General features: G+C 39.9%; 1 protein-coding gene across 1 annotated transcript in view; it reads right to left on the bottom strand.

Annotated features, from left to right (window-relative positions):
• The window catches only part of LOC106877691 (N-acetylglucosamine transporter UNC93A), a 33,546-nt gene extending 15,400 nt beyond the window's left edge, over positions 1 to 18,146 (bottom strand). Inside the window, exon 1 of the mRNA XM_014926638.3 lies at positions 15,908 to 18,146. Within this exon, the coding sequence (XP_014782124.1) occupies positions 15,908 to 17,329 (1,422 nt within the window). The 5' untranslated portion in view covers positions 17,330 to 18,146. The remainder of the gene's footprint in view (positions 1 to 15,907) is intronic.
• Positions 18,147 to 25,018: the final 6,872 nt, after the last annotated feature.

Raw genomic sequence — 25,018 nt, 5'->3', positions numbered from 1 at the left:
TTATATGTCTGTGCACACGTTTGAATGTGGTGTGTGCCAGAGGGTTTGCAAATCCAATGGGGGTCTTAAAAGACATGTTAGGATCCACAATGAGCAGAACTTACTTGCAGGTATTGGTAGTGCAAATCAGAGGTGCAATCTGTGTGGGTGTTTTTTCAAAACACTGTCTGGTTTAAAAAGCCACATCAGACGCCATGAAAGGGCTAAGGTGTAGGTGCAGGAGGTGGTCAAACTCTGTTTAAGGAGTAGACAACCACCATATATATATATACAATATATATGTATATATATGCTACTTTATGATAGTGAGACGTGAAGCCTCTACTCTAGACAGACAGACACACACACACAGTTTCTGTCTACCAAATCCACTCACAAGACTTTGGTCGGCCCAAGGCTATAGTAGAAGACACTTGCCCAAGGTACCACTCAGTGAGACTGAACCTCGAACCATGTGGTCTAGAAGCGAACTTCTTAATCATGTAACCACGGCCTTGCCTCTGTGTGTGTGTGTGTGTGTGTGTGTGTTCTTTCCTCTTATTCACCCTCCTGGATTTAATGCTCTTTTTTTTTTATCGATCCCGAAAGCATAAAATGCAACGTTCACTTCGGTAGCAAAATCGAACAAACTCTACGGAAATATCCTTCGTTGCAACGTTCTACAAGCAACAACAGCAATTCGCCTCCTTCTTGTCTACTTCCGTACATAAAAGAACTGAATATAACAGGGGTTAACATAAAGGGTTATAAACAAAGCCACGGCGATAAGAACCTTATAAATCAGCTATTTACGGCCGGCTTACCTATAGAGATAAGAGCGAGTTAGCTTTTCTTGTACAAAGTGTTCCATAAGGCAACAACGACCGACCGACCGACCGATCGGCCATTCGCTGGTTTGAAATCACCAGTCTTTCGCTTCACTGAACAATTCAATTCATTATCAAGATTTATGAGCGGAGATTTACTTCGTAGCTCACTCGTGTTTTATATAAATATATATGTTTATAACTCGAGGTTAGTGATTCTTCTGATTTCAACAGTACATCTTAACTCTCCGGCTAAATGCGGAGGCGCGATGGCCCAGTGGTTAGGGCAGCGGACTCGCGGTCGTAGGATCGCGGTTTCGATTCCCTGACCGGGCGTTGTGAATGCTTATCGAGCGAAAACACCTAAAGCTCCACATTATTATCATGATTAAAATTTAAATTATGCCCTCAAAAAAGACATCTCTACTCGGGATCGATAAATTAAGTACCAGTGACGCACTGGGGTCGATGTAATCGTCTTACTCACCTCCCAACAAATTGCAAGCCTTGTGCATATAACAGAAAGGATTAATATATCGTTATTAGTTTCACTATTACTACTATCAGTGTTATGATTATTATTATTATTTATCAATTAGTTTGGTCTGGAAATAGAAGCTGTGCCTATTAACTTCACAGACCCTCAAAGAAAGGGAGAAATTGAACAGAATTCTGTCTGTCTGTCTCTCTCTCTCTCTCACACACACACACACACACACATATATGTGCATATCAAATATTCCGTTGGGAAAGATTCTTTTAGGATTAGTTAGTTAATTTAATTACCTGCGAGCCTAATTAGAGATAACGGTTATGAATCTATTAGACCCGTGGGGGGGAAAAGCTGGATCGGAATGAGTTAATCTGCTCGTTTGTTCTAATTATATAATTCAAGTGCAAAAGAAGAGATTCCTGTGTGGAAGTGGAAGTTTGTGAAAGTTAACCTCAGTTAATCCAATACACACACACACACACACACACAAACGTGTGTGTGTGTGTGTGTGTGTGTGTGTGTTTGTGTAGCCGCTGGTGTGGCTGAGTGGTAAGAAGTTTGCTTCCTAACCACATGGCTCCGGGTTCGGTCCCACTGCATGGCATGCTGGGTACTTCCATCAAAGTTCCAGACCAACCAAAAGCCTTGTGAGTGGATTTGGCCGCTACGTTCTGAGTTCAAATTCCGCCCAGGTCGACTTTGCCTTTCATCCTTTCGGGATCGACAAATTAAGTACCAGTTACGCACTGGGGTCGATGTAATCGACTTAATCCCTTTGTCTGTCCTTGTTTGTCCCCTCTGTGTTTAGCTCTTTGTGGGCAATACAGAAATAAGAAACGTTAGCACGCCGGGCGAAATGCTTAGCGGTATTTCGTCTGCCGTTACGGTCTGAGTTCAAATTCCGCCGAGGTCGACTTTGCCTTTCATCCTTTCGGGATCGATAAATTAAGTACCAGTTGCGTACTGGGATCTATCTAATCGACTGTCCCCACCCCCGAAAAAGTTTCGGACCTTGTGCCTAGAGTAGAAAAGAATTTATTTTTTATTCTATATTCTTCTTACTTGTTTCAGTCATTAGACTGTGGCCATACTGGGGCGCCGCCTTGAATTTTTAGTCAAATGGATCAAGCTTCTTACCACACAGCCATATACGAGTATAAGAGTAAAAAACTACGCAGAAGGACGACAAAGGAACACATGAAGGAATCAGACAAGACGTGAACATGTTCACCCCTCATCAGTTACCAGCCAAAAGTCATAACAATTTCGCGCTATTTAACGATAAGATTGTTTGCTTTTGGTGGCGTCAAGAGCAAAAAAGTTGCCGGGATAAGTGAGCGGACGGTGATGAAAACATAAACACACACACACACACACACACACACACGTGGTGGTTGGAATGAAGGTACTTCCTACCATGGTCCTTCTCCCCATCCCCTTAAACTGCGTAATCATTCCGCCATCCACTTTTCCTGCTTAATGGTGCCAGAGAAAATTTTTATTTATTTCTCTCATTGATTTATTTATCTTATTTATTTGTATACCCATCATTTACCTATTTATTTATTCATTTATTTGAGCACTTATTTATCTATTCTATATTTTTATATCTATTTTATTATCTATATATTTATTTAACTATTTTTATTTACTTTATTTTTCGTCCACTCATCTATTTTTCTTTCTATTTTATTTTATCCCTGCCTTTTATTTATTTATTTATTTATCTACCATATATTTATCTATTCACTAACACATTTACGTATTTTTAAACCTATTTATTTATTTATTTATTTATTTATTTATTTACAATTCACTTCAGCATCTCTCTTTGCATTTATTTCAGTTTACATTTTTATGACTTCTTTGTTTTTCGTTACTTTCGTCTTTAAAGAGTTTCTTCTTCTTTTAGGAGAAAGAGTTATAGTTACGACGCGGTATCAAAAGGGACCCAGATTAGTTATGTTTAATAAAAAAAACAACTTATTTACCTAAGTTTTAACACCATCCCCTTCGAAATAGTCCCCTTGCGCAGCACTACACTGGTCTCAGAGTTCCGGCCACTTTTGGACTCCAGCCTGGAAGTCGCTTTCCGTAAGCGAGTCGAGAACCTTCTGCGATTCGTTCTGGATCTCAACAATGTTGTTTAAACACCACCACCACCACCACTACCTTCATTAACGATTATTTTAATTAGAGTCGACATGAATAATCTTTTTTTTTTTTTTTCTGAAGTCATTCGTCTAAAGTATTTCCCTCTTCTCTGCCCCCCCACTGCTCTCGCCCCCTTCCCCCGCCCCGACCAAAGACACAAAGGTGCGGCAGAGTGGCGCGGGGTGGGGTGGGGTGAACCAGTTTTGAATCACGTTGTTTCATGCTTTGAGTTCAAACCTCGACGAGGTCGGTTTATCCTTCCGGAGAAAGGCGGGGGCGGGGTGGTGGAAAGGGGTCCAGTTACATAATAGGAAAGAGGAGAGAAGGAGGGGGGTTGATTAAATTTGACTCTACAGCTTCGTTCTTGCCGAATACGTGGTCTTATCGTTAATTTTTTAACTGTTTCAGTAATTAGACTGCGGCCATGCTGGGGCACCGCCTAGAAGAATTTTTCAGTCGAACGAATTGACACCTGTACAATTCCTTTTTTTTTTAAAGCTTGGTACTAATTCTATCGGTTTCTTTTTGCCGAAGCGCTAAGTTACGGAAACATAAACACACTAAAACCGGTTGACAAGCAGTGGTGGAGGGGGGGGACACAGATACACACACACATACATATATGTGTGTGTGCGTTTGTATATATATATATATATATATAGGCGCAGGAGTGGCTGTGTGACAAGTAGCTTGCTTACCACATGGTCCCGGGTGCAGTCCCACTGCGTGGCATCTTAAGCGAGTGTCTTCTAGTATAGCTTCGGGCCAACACCGCAATAATCATTACGACGACGATGATGATGATGACAATGATGATGATGATGGCGATGGTGATGATGACGATGATGCTAATGATGATGGCAATGATGATGATGATGACAAGGAAGATGGCACGGAACACGATGATGATGATGATGATGATGATGATGGCGATGGACGAGGATGATGGTTGTGATGAAGATGATGATGATGATGACGATGATGATGATGGTGATGATGATGACGATGATGATGATGATGATGATGATTAATGGAGATTGCGGAGATGATGTCCATGATTAAGCCTGATGATGACCATGGCGACGATGACGATGACGAGGATGGTGGCGGTGGCGGAGGTGGTGGTGGTGGTGGTGGTGGTGGTGGCGAGGGCGGCGAAGACGTCTCCCACCGCAGCAACTTGTTAATGTTTAATGGCCGAGAGAGAAAGTCTTCCCGGCTTTCGCCCATTGTTCGCAGTTTGTTAACTGCATTAATATTTCAAGGGCGGCCGCGTATATCATAAGTTGTAAATATAATTAACGCAGAGCAGCCATTATCATCGAGCGGGAAAGATATGGGACTAAGTGGAGACAGCGTAAATGGGAAACAATACAAAGATGTCCAGCATCGATAATAAACAACTTATTGGAAACCACACTTGATATGTATATATATGTGTGTGCGTGCGTGTGTGTGTGCGTGTGTGTGTATGTGTGCGTGTATGTGTGTGTGTGTGTGTGTGTGTGTGTGTGTGTGTGTGTGTGTGTGTGTGTTTGCTGTTCACTGACAAATCTTCGTGCTTGCATTACTTTCGCGAAGTTTTGTCAGGGAACAGGTCTGTGCCGTTTGAAAGGGAATTGTATAAATTTTCATTGAAAGATACACATCTTCCTGAAAGTTCTGAGGAATTTTTCCAAAACTTTTCTCTCCACTCCTTCGGAAAAATTCTTTCTCCTTAATCCCTATACACTCTGAAGCCACAACAGTGAAAGAAATACTTGCTAAACAAGTGATCGCTCTTATACAAAGAAATGATTAGACGTAAAATATAAAAGCTATTAGAATTGGGAATCAAATGCGAAACTATTATCAAGGGGTTAGCAGAAAACCGTCCGGACGGCGGTCTTTCTGCTCTTATATATATAACGAATAAAACTATTTTCGTTAGCAAGTATAGTCGACAAGGTTGGAATTTCCACTTAACTCCGTACCTCAGTCATTTACTTACAAAATAAACATCGGTTGGCAGTGACTTCGAAGCTTCGACTGATGAAGGCGAACAAACCGAAACTTCGAAGTCACTGCCGACCTAAGCAATGGCTTTCTTTACCTAATTTTCTTGAAAATGGTACCCCACCCATACCCCAGACTTTCAAGGGAAAGCTTGACAGGGACTTCGAAGTTTCGACTCGCTCTCCTCCATCAGACGGTTGAAGCCGAAACGTCGAATTTAGATGGTCCCTTTCTTTACCTAATGCTTTGTGCCAGCTCCCCACCACCACCACCACCACCGTTTACCCCAATCGTTCCAATCCACCCCCGCACCACCACCACCACCCCCAGATTTAGCAGAACAGAAGCCCATAATAACATCTGAACGTATTTCTAAATGATTGAAATATGAAGAGCGAATCGATCCCTTATAACAAATGTTAATCTCTCGAAGATAAATAGATTAATCGATTATCGTTCAAGACACAATCTAAAGGCCAATATCTAATCAATCGGAAGGTCTTTGGTTTTCTTTGTCTTCTTCTTTCAATTCCATGTTATTCAATAAAGGTTAGTAAACAATACCAAACCCACCGCCACCCACCCGCCACCTCACCCCGTGTTATTCTTGTATTAATTTGTGTTTATTGAGTTAATTTCCAAGTTAATCTGTGCCACATTTGCAAACAAAGTAATTAAAGCCGTGTCCATTATGGTTCCAATTAAGTCCAGACCTGTCTATTACCTCCACCGTAATTCTGCAGGAATTCACATCGACAACCGACAATAAACAAACAGTTTTTATCAACGCCAGTTTTTCCCAATCACATTAATTCACACGCTGTATGATTATCCAATTTTACAGCATCGTAATCTTTCCCCCCCTCCTTTTTTTCTTTGGCATCGATTAATAAAAGTTCCATTTAACAAACTGCCTACCTAATGCTGTATCGTTGTTTCAAACCTCCAAAATGCGGTTAACTGGCAGAACCGTTAAGCACACCGGGCGAAATGCTTAGCGGTATTTTGTTACTATGTTCTGAGTTTACATTCCGCCGAGGTCAACTTTGCCTTTCATCCTTTCGGGGTCGATTAAATAAGCACCAGTTATGTACTGAGGTCGATCTAATCGACTGGACCCCTCCCACAAAATTTCGGACCTTGTGCCTATATTAGTAACGATTACTATTATCATAAAGGTGACGAGCTGGCAGAACCGTTACCACACCAGGTGAAATGCTGAGCGGTATTTCGTCGGCCGCTACGTTCTGAGTTCAAATTCCGCCGAGGTCGACTTTGTCTGTCATCCTTTCGAGAGTCGATAAATTAAGCACCAGTTGAGTACTGGGGGTCAACTTATCCTCTCCCTCCCCCAAAATGGCTGCCCTTGTGGCAAAATTTTAAACTGTTATTTCAAACCTCCGCCGCCCTCATCCTATAACTAGCAATTGGTTACGACGATGAAGGTTCCGATTAACGTGCAAGTGGCTGAGTACTCCACAAATGTGCATACCCATAACGTAGTTCTCGGAGAGATTCAGCGTGACACAGAATATGACAAGGTGGCGCTCAGTGGGGCTGAGAACCCAGTATCACATGGGTTAAAAAAGCTAACCTTCTCCTGACCACAACCCACACCTATGACTACACAAACATGAAGAATGATTGGAACCAATTAATTTCGCAGACAATAAAGACAAAAGAGAGGTTCTCCCTTCTCTATAAGACACCGGGGTTAAACAGTGGCAATGTTAAAATGGCTGGCCATGGTGAGGAAGGAAGGAAGAAAGAAACAAACAAACAAACAAAGAATGAAAGAAAGAGAGAAGGAAGGTTGGTGAGGTGGGGAAGGGGAAAAACTATAAACTTGGATTAATAATAATAATAATAGCAATCGGATTTTTGTTTTTTATTTTATTTTAGTTTGTTTATTTATTTGTTGTTTCTCTTCCATTATAGTGTTTGAAGTTAATGGAAGAGTGCGAAATTGTTGAATTTCATTATCATCGTCACCATCATCATCATCGTCATCATCACCACCACCAACACCACTACCACTACCATCGTCATAATCATCAGCAGCAGCAGAATCATCATTCACATTGTCATCATCAGCTGTCACCACCACCACCACCACCACCACCACCACTATCATCATCATCATTATCATCATCTTCCTCATCATCATCACCATCATCAACATCATCAACATTATCATTATCACACACAGGACCTATAATGTCAGAAGCGTGGCTGCTAATTAATTAGATAAATAGCTTTTTTTTTCCCTGTATTCATCACACAACAAAAAGAGAGAGAAAAAGAGGAAGAGAGAGAGAGAGAAACAGGGAGAGAGAGAGAAACAGGGAGAGAGAGAAACAGGGAGAGAGAGGGAATGAGCAGGTATCTTCACTGAGTTGGAAGTGCATATATATATATATATATATATATACACACACATATACATATATACATACATATATTTTTATATATATGTATGTATATATATATAAACAAATATATATACATACATACATACATACATATATACATATATATATATATATATATATATATATATATATATATATATATATATACATATACATATATATATATATACACACACACACATGTACATAGATACATACATACATATATATATATATATATATATATATATATATATATACCTGTTTTGTTTTTTGTCCCTCCCCTGACAGCAACCCACTTGCTGCATCAGCTGCACAGGAGGATGTTGTTTTTCACTGAAGTGATTGTGGGTGTCAGGATGGAGGGGAGGAGGTTTAGAGGGTGACTCTGTATGTGTGTGTGTGTGTGCGCATGTACTTGTGTAAGTGTGTATGTGAATGATGTGCATAAACACATATGCACTACCATATATGTGTATATATATATATATATATATATATATATATATATATACACATACATACATATATATATATATACACACACTTGAATTTGTATGCATGCACACAGCAACACACACGCATATATATATATGTACATATATATATGTGTGTGTGTGTGTGTGTGTGTTGTGTGTGTGTGAGTGTGTGTATATGCATGTATGTATATGTATATGTAATGAGAAAGCGGGAATAAGAAACACATAAACACACACACACACATATATATACATACATACAGAGATACAGAGATATATCTATATATACACAACACACACACACACACACACACAAATGCATGTATACAGACACATGCATGCACATATGTATACACGCAGACATATGCAAATAAATTCACCCAGTAATTAATTAAACCTAATCAGTCAGGTTAAAAGCTCAAAGAAGTCCAGGAATTGAAACCACAATCTCATGATCATGAGTCCTACACCCCAACCTCTTAGTAGTGGGAGCTGTTTTCTTTCTCTCGGCCCTTTCTTCTGTCTTGCAAGTTACATAGCAACCTCACAAACCCCCAGTACACTCTGTAAAGTGGTTTGCATTAGGAAGGGCCTCCAGCCTTAGAAACCATGCCAAAGGTCAGATTGGAGCTTGATACAGCCCTACAGCTTGCTGGTTCCCTGTCGAACCATCCTAACCATGGCAGGATGGAAAGTGGATGTGAAATAATGATGAAGACATGCGTATACATATACACACATGTTTATATACAGTTTATACAATCCTATCAAATATAGTTTAGTTAAGATCTCTTTGCTAATTATAACAATTTGTTGATTGTGTCATATTATCAACAAATGAGAACCTTAAAAATCTATGTTTATCTATTAATACCAGCAAACCACTGCAAAATATAAACAAACCAAGATGTCAAGGTTGTCTCAATTACAGCCAGCTCTGGTATTTTGCCATCATGTTTCATATCTGTGGTTGGGAAGCAAGCTTTTTATGCATAATATTAAATGCCCCAATTGTTTTACGTTCAAACCAGTTAGAGCTGGCCTCTCACACCAACCCTATAATGCCATTTTAAAACTAAACAATGCCATCATGAAAATCTCAAAGCTATGTAATGTAAAGCAAGATTAATTCGAAACAATGTGGATAAACAGGGATTACATTTGATAAGATAATCTGAATGCTAAATGAGGATTAACCAGTCACAGCTCGGCACTCTTATACAAACTCTGCTGTTTTCGCTTCATGTTGCCACTGGAAGCGCTGAGTGAGAACGGCAAAATGAAAGCCAGACTAATAATATAAAAACAGCTCTTTCTTATTTGATAAAAACAGAAAAAAAACACCAAATGCTTGTCTACACTACTCTCTCTCTCTCTTTCTATATATATATATAAATATATATATATATATACATATATATATAATAATAATAATAATAATATTAAGGATAAAAATCCAGAATTACCGGTAAAAACTCAATTAAAATCAATTTATTAAAAATTAAAATTAAATTGTTTCACAGTATAAAATGTATATAAATGTATAGTTTTAGGGAAAAGAAACCAAGGTTCATGAACTCATCGATGAAAATCCACTATCACATATAGAAAAATTAATAAGTAAAAGCATAATAAATAAGTATAATATAATACAAAGTAAATATCATAAGATAAAGATAATATATATCTATATATATATATATATATATATATATATATATATATATATATATATATATATATATATATATATATATACACATATAAGAGGAATGACCACTAGGTGGACACCTAATATGGTAAATATAGACCCCTGCCGAATTTTTTTGAGAAAAATTTTTCTTTAGTGGTCAGACCATATGGGGTCTACATTTAGCATATTAGGTGTCCACCTAGTGGTCATTCCTTTTATATGTATGTAATATAATTTTCTGAATCTTCAGATTTTTTTCAATATGCTAGGCCACTGGTTTAAATTGGTATTAATCAAATTAATAGCATTTTTTTTACCCTTATTATTTAAATTTATATATATATATTCTTTTATTCTTTTACTTGTTTCAGTCATTTGACTGCAGTCATGCTGGAGCACTGCCTTTTGGTCAAACTAGTCAACCCCAGGACTTGTAAGCCTAGGTTGTCAAGCGATGGTGGGGTGACAAACACAGAGACACACGCACACAAATATACAGACACACACACACACACACACACACACACACACATAGACAAGCCTCTTTCAGTTTCCGTCTACCAAATCCACTCACAAGGCTTTGGTCAGCCCGAGGCTATAGTAGAAGATACTTGCCCAAGGTGCCATGCAGTAGGACTGAACCCAGAACTATGTGCTTGAGAAGTAAGCTTCTTACCACACAGGCCACACCTGTGTGTGTGTGTGTGTGTGTATATAGACACATATATATATATATATATTTACATCTGTCTGTCTGACAGTCGTTTTCTCTCTCTTTCTCTCAATTTCTATCTAGCTCTTTGTCTCTTTTTTTTCATTTTATCATCTTTGTGCAGTTTGGTCATCATGAATTTAATGAGTGAACTACGGTGTATGTATTTTTGTTTGTATGTATGCATTTATGCATGTATGGATATATAAATGTGTGTGTGTGTGTGTGTAAATGAGTGTGCGCATGTGACTGTGCTTTTGTGCCTCTGTGTCTCTACCAGTTTGTGCTTCTGTATGTATGCCTCTGTTTGTGTGTGTCTTTGTGTTTCTGTCCACGCCCGTGTGTGTATGTGTGTGTGTATGCGTGTGTGTGTGTGTGTGTGTGTGTGTGTGTGTGTGTGTGTGTGTGTGTGCAAATGCATAAAGGCTGAATATTGTGTAACCGTAATCTAAACAGTTTGCTGTCATCACCTGCTGTGATTATTGAATATTTCTGACTGTCATTACCTGCTGTATCAACATTATTGATCACTGACATCAATACATCATCATAGCACTCACTCTCTCTCTCTCTCTCTCTCTCTCTCTCTCTCTCTCTCTCTCTCTCTCTCTCTCTCTCTCTTACTCTCTCTCCCTCTCTCTCTCTCTCTCTCTCTTTCTCAGCTTTGTCGCATGAATCACTGTTATATTAACTTAAGGTAGCATTAAACAGATACAGCCACAGTGAGTGTGACTGGATATAGTATCTTGTTTGAGTTGTTGTTGGTGGTGGTGGTGTTAGTGATGCTGTTATTGTGTTGGTAACAGTAGTGACTTTGGTGTCAGCGTTGATGCTGTTGGCAACAGTGGTATGGATTGGTTGTGGTGGTGTTAGTAGCAGTGGTATGGGTAACAGTGATGGTGTTGCTGATATTTGTGGTGGTGGTGGTGGTGGTGGTGGTGGTGGTGATGGTAGTGTTGTTGTTGTTGTTGTTGTTGTTGTTGGTGGTGGTGGTGATGGTGGTGGTGGTGGTGGTGCTGGCGTTGTATGCTGCGTAAGTGCCATAATTGGTCATCCGGTAGGTTCCAGGTTCACAGCCGAGGCTAGAGCTAGGGATTCGTATTAGGGTTCCGTGTTAGCAGGTATATGTTAAAGGAGTCCATCGGAAGAAAATGGTTGAGAACCACAGCACTGAAGAATGCAAAATGAAGTGTTTTGCTCAAGAACACAACACACTGCCTGGTCCGAGAATTGAACCTGAGATCTAGCAATCATTAGTACAACACCCTAACTATTAAGTTATATTAGCTACACATACATATATATATACACACACTCACACACACATATTCAGCTTCGAAGTCACTGTCAACGCACTATCTTGCAAAAGTGCAATAAGTATGTACTCCACAGCCTGTATTGAGTAGTCCTTTAGTATAATGTAATATTGTTTTTATTGCAGCTCGATATGAAAACAAGCATTAACAATGTTTAACATGAAGTCAGGTGTAACACACACACACACACACACACACACACACACAATACACACCTGACAGGTGTCTATACTGACATAGAATTGCTATATAACATGGCAGCGAGTGTGTATATACGTAACATGCTTAATATGTAACATGACATTAAGATGGTGAAGATGATGACAACGACGACGACGACGACGATGAAGATGATGATGAGGATGATGATACAAGTGGTTGAGTATTCCAAAGACATGTGTAACCTTCCTCTAATTCTGAGGCAGAATGAGTGTTGAGACATGTGTGACAAGACTGTACACTTTGTATTACAGATACAACCCAACCGACAGGCTTCCTTATAGTTTCCTTCGTCTCCAGTTCAATCACAGGAATTGCAACAATTCAAGAAAAATTGTAAAAAAAAAAAGGGACCAACACGCGCTGGGATCGACCCTAGGACCTAGTGATTATGAATCGGACGTCATAAACTGCACCGCCATGATTGCGTCTGCGCGGGAGAGGAATATATACATACATGCATTTAACAACATGTATGGTATAAGACCATGTTTATATACACGATGCTAGACCCGTGTGTGTACTGAAGGCGCGTGGCATAGTGGTTAGGGCATTCCACTCGCGATCGTAAGGTCGTGAGTTCAATTCTCGGCGACGCGTCGTGTCCTTGAGCAAGACATTTTTTTTTTCACATTACTCCAGTCCACTCACCTAGCAAAAATGAGTTGTACCTGTAATTCGAGTATGTGTGTGTGTGTGTGCGTATGTGTGTGTGTGTACGACCGTGTGGTAAGAAGCTCCCTTCCCAACGATACAGTTCCGGGTTCAGTCGACCCCAGTGTTCAACTGGTACTTATTTAATCAACCCGGAAACGACGAAAGGCAAGGTCGACCTCCAGCGGCGTTTGAACTCAAAACATAAAGACAGACGAAATTCCGTTTAGGCTATACATATCATATACACGTACACGTATACATATTACATACATTTATATGGATAATATATAGATATATACACACGTACACACACCCCTAACAACAGGGAACGCTGTCAAAAGTTGTAAGGATCCCAGCTGATGGAAAACTAATGAGCGGGGGGGGGCCTCTCGTTGTTTGTTCTATTTACTAGAAACAACAGCCAGATCTCCCTCAAAAAACATTCCCCAATCGTCTGATTCTCTGGATAATATAATCCAGATCACTACGTTCTGAAACAAACAAAATGAAAAAAAAAAGAAAAAAGAAAAGAAAAACGATGGTGGTGGTCGTGGCCGGAACGTATTTTTTTTTTATAGGTCTACTCCATTAGAGCTGACTTGCAGCTAAATAATAACAGCAGTAACGAACAGCTCTCCGACAAATAACACAGAAAACACCCCTTAACAAGATCCCAAGATCCTAATCTTAGTGACCAACCAGCAGTAATATGTCAATGGACTCACCTGTTATATGGAGCGGTCTCATATTCATCAACAACTCACAAAGTGACGCCACCCTTTACAGAATCCTGTTGGTTATCGTCACCTATTTATCTAGGGACCGGCAGCTAACAACAGGAAACAAGACCCATTTTCACAGAGAAATTCTCAATTAACTAGGAGCCCCACCACCACCAGCATTCTAGAAAGCAACAGCTATTAACAGGTTGCGTAACCTGTTTTAATCCAGAAATCCAGAAATCCAGTTATGAAACCGATTTTCACCCAGACATCAACAGCTATCAACAGGTTGTAAAACCGATTCTCACCTTGGAGCGCCCACTTTTACAACTTGTTGATACTACGGCTGTCAACAGGTTGTAGAAAGAAAAACCATTACCATCCAGAAACCCAGTCATCAATGAGCAGTGCTCCGCAACCGGTATGTCACGGCACACTGGTATGCCACGAGACGATACTAAGTGTGCCGCAGTGTAACCTGAATATAATTTTTTTTTTCCTATATTTTTAGTTATATTTTAGTTCAGGTGTGCCGCCGAGTTTTGAAAACAATATAAGTGTACTGTAAGCGAAAAAGGGTTACGGAGCATTGTTCTAGACCAGCGCTTCTGAAACTATGGGTCACGACCCCAAATGGGGTCGCAAGCGAAATGCTGGGGTCGCGAAAATTAAATTCAAACACTTGAATTTCAGTTTACGACGACGAGGGTTCCAGTTGATCCGATCAACGGAACAGCCTGCTCGTGAAATTAACGTGCAAGTGGCTGAGCACTCCACAGACACGTGTACCCTTAACGTAGTTCTCGGGGAGATTCACCGTGACACAGAGTGTGGCAAGGCCGGCCCTTTGAAATACAGGCACAACAGAAACAGGAAGAAAGAGTGAGAGAAAGTTGTGGTGAAAGAGTACAGCAGGGTTCGCCTCCACCCTGCCGGAGCCTCGTGGAGTTTTAGGTGTTTTCGTTCAATAAACACTCACAACGCCCGGTCTGGGAATCGAAACCGCGAGTCCGCTGCCCTAACCACTGGGCCATTGTGCCTCTACTGACAAATAATATAACTACTTTTTTTATATATCTCTACTGTTCAGTAAAAAAATAAATGATTTATGTATTTATATGTATGTTTTATTTCATATTTAATACCTGGGGTCGCGAAAAATCTCGTGACGAAAAATAGGGTCATGAATGATAAAAGTTTAAAAGGCGCTGTTCTAGACTAAGTGTTCTCACTCAGAGTTCATAAAACAGAAATCAAAAGGGGCCCAAAGGTTTTTTTTAAATGATTGAGAAGCCCTATTCTAGAGATTCGCAGCTAACAGCAAGTTGGAAGACCCAATTTCTAGAAAACCCTCAGTTGATGCACGTCGTTGGACCCATTTTCATCTGAAGATCCGCAGCAAACATATCGTATGTACCCCGCCATCTGGAGACCCACAGCAAACATGCAGTAGAACCCGGTAATGGGAAAACGTACAGTTAACATGTAGTAGACGCCCAGTCATCTTATAATAGCTACAGTTAACATGTAGTAGGTACCTAGTTATCTGGAAAACCCACAGGTAACGTATAGTGAGTACGCAGTCACCTGGGGAGACCCGTAGCTAGTAGTAGGTAATGAAAGCGAGACCCTGCATATGGAACGTGGTCTGGTATAAAAGGGAACATTTAAAAAGGGAAATCAGCTGTCGAACCCCTTTATCTGTCAAGTCCCTTTACCTGGGAAATCTACACCATGCACACTTGACAACAGGGGACGCATAAATAAATATATGCTTTGAAGAGACCCACGTCTAAAATCTGGCGAGGTCATCAAATCAAGAAACAGAAAACACACACACACACATGCACAAGCATATCTGTATACACACACATATGTAATTGGAAATGCTGTAACTTTAAATATAGTATCATGACGTATGTTTGTATTGTGTTTACATATTTAACACGCGCGCGCGCGTATACACATACATACACATATACTCACAAACGAAATCACAGCGATTAACTTTGACGACGGTTTCGGTAGAAGAAGAAGAAGAAGAAGGAGGAGAAGAAACGAGAGAAGAAGAGCTTTAATACAAACAACTGAATGAATGTCAGTCAGGTTGGCATACGGGCGGGCTGGCAGACAGTCGGACGGACAGACTGGCTGGATGTATGAATGAATGAATGATTCGTGAATGAATGACAGTGAAAAAGAGGCGAAGTAGTAGTGAGAGGAAGAACAAAGAAACGAAGTGAAGTTTACCTTAGTAAAATCTCCGAAAAGAAATCCTTGTTGCAAACCGAGGAATAAGACGAGCGGCATTAGCAACTGGCATTTGGGGTCGCACAGCATTCGCACGGTGGCCAAGCAGAGTTCACGAGACGAAAGGTTGCCATAGGACTCTTCTTTTTGGCCCTCTTTGTCCAGGAGGGCCACGATTATGATGGCACCCATGATGCCGCAAATCAGGTAAACTCCAAGAAGCATGTGTCGAGAATCGTCCGATATTCCGGCCACGATGGGGTTATAGTCATGGTATTCGGCACCTGGGTCGGCAAACGGCAGGTCGCAGAATTTAGCACCGCATTTCTTCCAGGTGAACTGTGAGGAATACGATAGCGAGGAAGGGCGCGAATAAATGTAGGCCGAGATAGCCGTTGATTCGTTGAGGGCGGTAGCAGCTTTGCGCCACACCTCTACAACCGGGTTATAAGCTTGTACGGTGTCGTTGTTAAACAGAACTGTTGCTGTGATTATGTTACCCCAAATTTGGCTACTCTGGTAGAAAGCATAAAAAATGCCCATGAATTTATTAACGACGGCATTTGTGTCGTAATTGTGTATTCTTTGTGCATGCATAATGCCCATCGTTGTGACTAAGGTAGCCTGGGCACTCCACAACGGTCCGGTCAACAGACCGAGAATCATGCCTGCTGGAATTAACATGAAATGTTTAGGGTAAAAATTAGCAGCGAAGTAAGCAGAAAAGAGAATAAAAGCAGACACCATGGTCCACTTGCATTTTAGTTTACTGATAATCCATGGGGCAAGCAAACAGGAGAGGACGGTAGAAGCGTACATACAACTAAGTGACACAACACCGACCCCTCCGTCGGTGTTTAAAGAACTTTGAAGACTCTGAAGGGACATGAAGGCTGTGTAGACGAACATAAAAGCAAAACCGATCACAAACACATTTTTGAAGCTTTTACGGTCCTTGAGCGACGGCGGCGGCGACCCGTATTGGGGTACGGTGTGAACCTTCTGCGGGTGGCAACCGCTGTGTTGTTTATTATTGGAGTGGCTACGAGTATTATTGAGGTTGTTGATGTTGCTGTTGGTGGTGAGATGGTGGTGGTGATGGTGGTGATAATGATGGTGGTGGTGGTGCCCGGTTAAACCGTTACCCCGACAGGGGCTGGAGGACTGCGGGTATTCAGTGCGTTTTATGATATCCATGGGTAACGAATGGTAAGTGGGTACCATATAAGATGAATTGCCAGCACATCTCCTCGAACCGTATTGTTCTGACGACCAATGAGTGGCCGCTTTCGTCATGTTATTACATCGATTGTTTGAAATACAACCGTCGCATCCATTGCTTGCCACCAACAACTTGTCGCAGTCATTCACAACCGGTTTATAACTTGCACCGGACAACAGTTTCTTCTCGTCTGAAGCCATAGATTTTTAGGGGGTTATTATTTCAAGACAATGATATATCTCAATGAAAAATATCTCCACCGAACGTGTTATCTACAATTATTTTACAAAAAAATCTTCCTTGTTTATCCAATCCGAGTCATTCTTCTACACATCGTCAACATCTTTCATATTCAGATAAACATTTTTCCTTTTTCTTTTCGCGATTCTTAATAAATCCACTTTCGTTTCTTAATTAAAGAAATCAAACGTCAATTAAAAGAAGCCAAATATTCCAAATTCGATTGACAATAATTAATAATAACAATAATAATAATAACAATAATCGTAACAATTATTATTATTGTTGTTGTTAATGTTTAGTCTTTGGTGCGAAGAATTTCGTTTTCGTTAATGTTTTCTTTTCTTTCTATATACGTGTGTATATAGACCTTTCCAATCAATGTTTTTGTTCAACAGATAAACATGCGACGATGAACAACAAGTGTACCCTTATATATATATACATACATATATACACACACATATATATACACCGTACCCTACATAAACACACACGTATATAAATACATACAATACATATATCGCTGATATATCTCCTGTCCTTTGAAAGAGAACACACTGGGGTTGTATTTTCGCAGGAGGTGACGGACGATGGTCAGTTGATAGCAGCACAGATGAGAGAAGAAATACTATGGCGAGTATTTCTCACCAATCTCTCATCTCTCCATTTAAATGTCTGTTTACAGCAGCCTGCACTGCGACTCTTTCTGTTTACTACATGGAGAGAGAGAGAGAGAATCGCATCAATTAACCTCCCCTTCTTTATCCCTCTCTCACACTTTATCTATATCTCACACTATCGTTTAACGTTTTGCCTATTCCACTTTGCCTTTCTCTATCTCCTTCTCTGTCCCTCTCTCTCTCTCCCTTTCTTTCTCTTCCCGCTCCTCTCGTCTGCATTCTGTCTTCTTTTTTCTTTCCTTCTTATTCTTATTCATTCATTTACTCCTTTTTTCTCTCTCTCTCTGTCTCTCCTACGTCTCTTCCCTTCTCCCTTTCCGTCTCTTTCTCTCTTCCCGCTTCTCACGTCTCTAATCTGTCTCCTTTCCTTATTATTCTTATTCATTCATTCATTAACTTAGATTTTTCTCTCACCTTCTCTCTCTCTTTCCCCCATTCTTATCCCTCCCATATACTCACAATTATAACTGTTCCCTCGTCCCTTTTCTCTCTAAACCTCCCTATCTATCTCGCCCTCATTTCATTCTTATTCTATCTCTCTCATTCACTCCCTCAATCGCCCTGTTATGCCGTCACCATTTCTTATTGCATAACTCCTTCGATATATTTCAGTTCTTCGCTCTCATTCACTCTCTTTATACCTCTTAATCTATCGTTCTTACTCAGGCCTTCAATATTTCGTAATCTATCCCCCTCACTCAATATGTTTTAATCTTTCTATTTCTCTCTCTCTCTCTCTCCCTCACTCGCTTAATGTCTATAAATCTATCTCACTCTCTCTCTCTCTCTCTCACTCTCTCAATATCCCTTAGTCTATCTCTCTCTCTCTCACTCTCTCAATATCTCTTAATCTATCGCTCTCACTCACTCAAAATCTCTTATTCACTTATCGCTGCTCGTTTTCATTATTCTCTCATTCCGTCACACACTCAATCGCCATCCATTACATCTAGTCACACACACACACATAAGCACACACACACACACACACACACACACAAACACACACATCGCTATCTCTATTCCGATTCTCTTATTCTATCGCTCTCTCTCATATCGAACATAATATAAACTCCTCTGATTCCTTTATTACTGAACACACCCACCTCCACCACCTGTAACTCTACTCCACTCATTCTTCTACTTCTTTCTCTTTTCTTCCCTCTTCTTTCTCAAGCACTCTTTCTCTCAATCTCTCCCTATCTGTCGCTCTCTTTCTATCACCCTCCCTCTCTCACTCTCTCTCTCTTTCTGTCTCATCTTCACTCACCTCATCCTCATTCTATCGGTTGTTTACACATCTCTCTCTCTCTTGCTCTTTCTGTCTATCTCTCTCGTTTTCACACACCTCATTCCCTTTTTATCGTCTGTTTTCTCGGTCTTCTCCCTCTCTTTCTTTCCTCTCTCTCTCACTCTGTCTCTCTGTCTTTATTCTCTCCCCTTTGACACTGTATCTCATCTTTCAACACTCCCTTCTTGCCTCTCTCTCCTTCTCTCTTTCCTCTCCCCCTCTCTTTCACGTTATAATATATCGTTCTTATAACACTCAACCCTATCCCATTCCCCCTCACTCCCTTATAACTGTTATCTTTACAGTTTGTCCCTTAACCTCTTTCCGCATTTCTCTTACTCTATCCTTCTCTATTCTCCTCCCCTCCTTCTCTTATAGTTTTACCTAACATTTGTCTTCTACTTTTTACCTTTTCGTTTTCATTTCAAAGCAGACGTGTTGCACTTCTCTCTCTCTCTCTCTCTCTCTCTCTCTCTCGCTTTCGTACATTTTGCTATTCAACTCTCTGTTTCTCTCTATCTCTTTCTCTATCTATCTCTCTATATTTTTTAGCTTTAGTGTTTTTTTAACTGCTCCTCTTTCTTTCTCTCTGTCTTTTTCTCTGTCATTAGTAGACGGAAACTGAAAGAAGTCCGTCGCATATGTGTATATATATGTATATGTATATATATATATATATATATATATATATATATATATATATATATATATATATATATATATATGGTGGTTAGAGCAGCGGACTCGCGGTTTCGATTCCCAGACCGGGCGCTGTGAGTGTTTATTGAGTGAAAACACCTAAAGCTCCACGAGGCTCCGGTAGTGAGGTGGGTTTCGAACCTTGATGTACTCTTTCACCACAACCTACTCTCACTCGGTGGTGGTGGTGGTGGTGGTGGTGGTGGCGGCGGTGGTGGTGGCAGCAGTGGCGGTGGTGGTGGTGAGGGTGATGATGATGATGATGTTGTTGTGAAATGAGCTATAGTTAGGAAACCTAGTTTCCATCTCCTTGATGTCCTGATGGAATCGTTCGTCTTTTTCATTGCTAACATCTCTGAGATTTTCAGGAAAACGATCAACATGACTAAAAACATAATGCATTTTGATGCTCATATTCGCGCCAATACCACGAAAAGTTTGATATCAAGTTAGTAACAAGGTCTTTATAGTTTTCACGTTTGTGGTTCTCAGGGATATTTTGCACTACTTCTGCAAAGGCTAGCCAAGCTGATGCTTCATTTTCGCTCATCGTTTTCACGAAATTTATGTCCTTCAAGAGCTTACAGATCTGTGGTTCCTCAAAAAATCTCTCCCTTAAATTTTTCAATCGTCAAGTTTGGAAATATACTGAAGATACATTTGAAGCACTCCCCCATTTTTGTCAAGAGCTTTGATGAATTGCTTCATCAATCCGAGTTTGATGTACAAAGTGGGGGAAAATAACCTTATCTCGCTCAACTAAAGGTTCTTCCAATATATTGACAGCTCTACATGGAGCCCCATGTGTTCGAGGTGACCAGTCTTTCTTAACATAGTGGATTACTCGGTCTCTACGGTCCCACATGCAAAGAAAGCATGTGTATTTGGTGTCACCAGATTGCTGTCCCATGGAAAAATTCACCATCTTTAAATGAACGCAGATGACCCATCTACGATCATGGTACCGTATCTTCTCGAAAACCAACTTAATTCCTTCATATGTTTCCTTCAGAGTTGAATGGGCGAGTGGCGCAGAGCCATACACATTTCCGTTGTGCAACAATACACATTTTAAACTACGCTTAGAGATGTCTATGAAAAGACTCCATTCTTCTTGTTTGTACTCCTCAATGCCAAGTTTATTAAGAAGCCCGCTGACATCTCTGCAGTAAACCAGCTCTTCCGCTTTTGTGAAGACAGAAAGGAACTCTTCAAATTTAAGTTACAAAAATAGAAGTCGTCCACATGATTATAGGGCTCCTGTCATGCCATTTGTATAGCAAACCTCATACTTTTCTTTGGCCCTTTAGTCCATTGTCGCAAATGTTCTGTACGTTGTTTGCAGACACTATGCGGTGCCCAATATTCATCATTTCTGTGGTGCCCCACACTTCCCCCTGATACCCTAAGCACGTAGTTATTTTGTTAATGGTTAGATATCTAATGATTAACCCAGCGCTGACTTGAACTCATTACGTAAAGAGCAGAGAAATAATATTACAAAGCGTTTTGTCCGACGTGTTAACGATTCTGTCAGCTCGCCATAAAAATCACCCAAGTTACTTTACTCAGCAACGCCATCCACTATCCAAGCAACATTTAAGTTAGTGTTAACGTGTTTAACATGGTTTAACAACGGACATGTACATGAATCAAAAGTTTTCCCATAGTAAATTAGCCACGGACACATAAAGCAGGCACTTATAAAACGTAGATTAAATACTTGGTGCATTTCGTTAACGCTATGGAGAATATGGAGAGCTGCTTGTAACTCTAAAAGTTCTCCTTCTAGATTGTTGACTAGCGCCAAGTAGAAACCACTCCAGGTTTGTTGCTTTCTTCTTCTTCCCACCAACCTTCTTCAGTTGTTTTGTTCACTAAACGCCAAGTAGAGCTACTTGATTTGTTTTCGTAGTTCAGACTATCTTCTGTCTTTGTGTAACAGAATTAATCAACGTGATTGGTTAACACACATTAAAATTGGCAACAACAACTACAATACAAGCATCTACTATAACAACAACAATAACAACAACAATAACAACAGGTAAAAAAAAAGTCTAGTGATCTGCCATTGTTATGTCTTTCGGGCAAGTTGCCAATCTTCGTATCTGAGCGTTTGTGGTTGCCTTGCCCCCATCCTCCTCGAAAACACCAAGAACAGATTGGCGGACAGCGTTTAACTTTCATGTCTGGTTGATTACGTAGGTGAAAGAAAGCCTGAAGCCAACAAATGGTAATCAATGAATCAATGGGCAGCTGGAAGTGGTGGTGGGGGATGAACTGATGTATGGAAGGCAAAAGGGAGCGCGATGTGGCTACTCTGCTGTGTGCAAAGATTGTATTAATCTCCTATTGGTGATCGTTTGATGTCACATGCCTCTCTCAACTCTGAAAACCCTTTTTTCCTTTTTCTCTTTCTTTCTTTCTTTCTTTCTTTCTTCCTTTCTTTCTCTCTCTCTATCTCTATCTCACTATTTTTATTGAGGTTATTTTTTGTGTATATATGTATATGAATTATATATGTGTATATATTTGCAAACTTATATATTGACGTACTGACAAGCATATGTACATATTCACACAATCATGTATGTGTCGATATATATACACATACATAATACATGCATACATACATACGTACATACACACATGCATACATACATGTATGCATACATACATTTATACACACACATATCCACATGCATACATGCACGCGTACATACATACACACATACATATACATATATATGTCAGTGTGTATATGCGCACATGTGTGTGTGTATATGTGTGTGAGTGTGTGTGTGCGTGTGTGTGTATGTGTGTGTGTGTGTGTGTGTGTGTATGTGTGTGTATGTTTCTCTGTGTGTGTGATTGTTTTCTTCCTGCTTATAACATCGTCCTTTCCGGACCCTCGCTCTGTTCTGCCAGCTGGTATGCTGCCACAGATATTGAGCGAAAATACACACACACACACACACACACACACACACACACACACAAATGCACGCAAGCACATGCACACACGAACACGAACACACAGATACGCGTACATATATATATATATATATATATATATATATATATATATATATATATATACATATATGTATGTGTGTGTGTGTGTGTACAGATAGATAGATAGATAGATAGATAGATAATTGATATACAGGTAAATAGAATAAATATACAGGTAGATAGATAGAAACAGGTAGGTAGATGAAACATAGATAGATAGATAGATAGATAAGCAGATAGATAGAATAAATATACAGGTAGATAGATAGATAGATATCTTTGTTCACCTTTTTTCCACCGAGATCAATATCACAAGTTGTAACGGTCAAAGGTGATTGGCCGTTACTCAATTTATTTTTATTTTTATTTCTGATCTTTTCTTGCCAGTGTATTGATCCCCGACAACACAAATTACTTTCACAACGTAATAGGCAGGATGGGGGTGGGGTGGGGGTGGGGGTAGACTTCGGTTCGATCTTACATAACCCTCAGTTAGATGATCGTTTTATGAGAAACAAGTATTAACAGATCGCGCGCGTTTGATTGCTCCGACATGAATGTTGGACAGCAAACATAATCGATCACTGATTGAGAAGTTTCGCTGAAGATAACACAGTCGTATGTTTGTGTGTGTGTGTATGTGTGTGTGTGTGTGTGTGTGTGTGTGTGTGTGTGTGTGTGTGTGTGTGTGTGTGTGTGTTTTATCTTTTGTTGTTTGTTTGTTTGTTTTTGTTACGCTGTTGGTGTTCTTAATGTTGATGTTGCTGTTGATAATGATGATGACGATGATGATGATGACGACGTTAATGATGATGATGATGATGATGATGATGATGACGACGACCGATGATGATTATCTTTTGGCATAGAAATGCAAATAGGCTATTCCCGCCAAGTCTAATAGGTTATCGAACACACAACGTAATGTAACATTTTTCTTCCGATGATTGGCGGAGTTAATTATCGCTTTTGTTCGTGAAAATTTGATCGAAGGTAATTAATCAGCAGCAGCAGGCTGTCCATAAATTCCCTTTACAATGTCACGCAAAATATTGTGAAAATTGTAAAGATAATTTACGGACAGCCTGTATTATTGTTCTGTTTTTTATTTGTGTTTTTTATCTTTTATCTTTTTATCTTATAGTTGTTTCAGTTATTAGTATGAGGCCATGCTGGGGCACCGTCCTTCAAGAATTTTAGTCAACGAATCGACCCGTTACATCTAGTTTATGGATCTCAGAGATGTACAAAAATTACAGCCAATTTCTGTTACCGAATGGTTTCATGCTGAGAATCTTCCAAAAGTGGAGAGATAAATTAACAATCATCGGACATGATTTAAAGGGAAAATATAGTATGCGTGTGTGTGTGTTCATTGACTTGGATCTGGAACAAGTTGCTACAACCACTGATAAAAGTACATTGTGAAAAATAAAAATAAAGTAACGCGTGAATATGTGCGTGCGCTCGAATGTGTGTATGTGCGTGCATGTGCGTGTGTATGTGCGTGTGTATGTATGCATGCATATATATATATATATATATATATATCGTTGTACACATCCAGGCGTGCCTACGTATTTACGTAATCATATACATATATGCATAAGCGTGGGTGTTTGCGCATGTCTCCCTATGTGTATATATGTGTGCGCGTGCACATGCGTGTGTGCGTGCGTGTGTGTGTGTGTGTGTGTGGGTGTGTGTATATATATATATCCTCGTACATATCCATCTATGTCTACAAACATGCGTAACCATATACATATACGTATATGTATATGTGTGTGTTTGCGCATGTCTCGCTATGTAATATATATATATATATATAAATGTATGTATGTATGTATGTATTATGTATATATGTGCATGCGTGTGTGCGTGCGTCTATGCTTGTAGGTGTGTGTGTGTGTGTGTGTGTGTGCGTTCGTGTGCGCCTACTCAAGAATGATATAACC

The sequence above is a fragment of the Octopus bimaculoides genome, chromosome 26 (genome assembly GCF_046866305.1).
Source record: "Octopus bimaculoides isolate indiv1 chromosome 26, ASM4686630v1, whole genome shotgun sequence".
Classification (NCBI taxonomy): Eukaryota; Metazoa; Mollusca; class Cephalopoda; order Octopoda; family Octopodidae; genus Octopus; species Octopus bimaculoides.
This window is presented reverse-complemented; position numbering and strand designations above follow the sequence as displayed.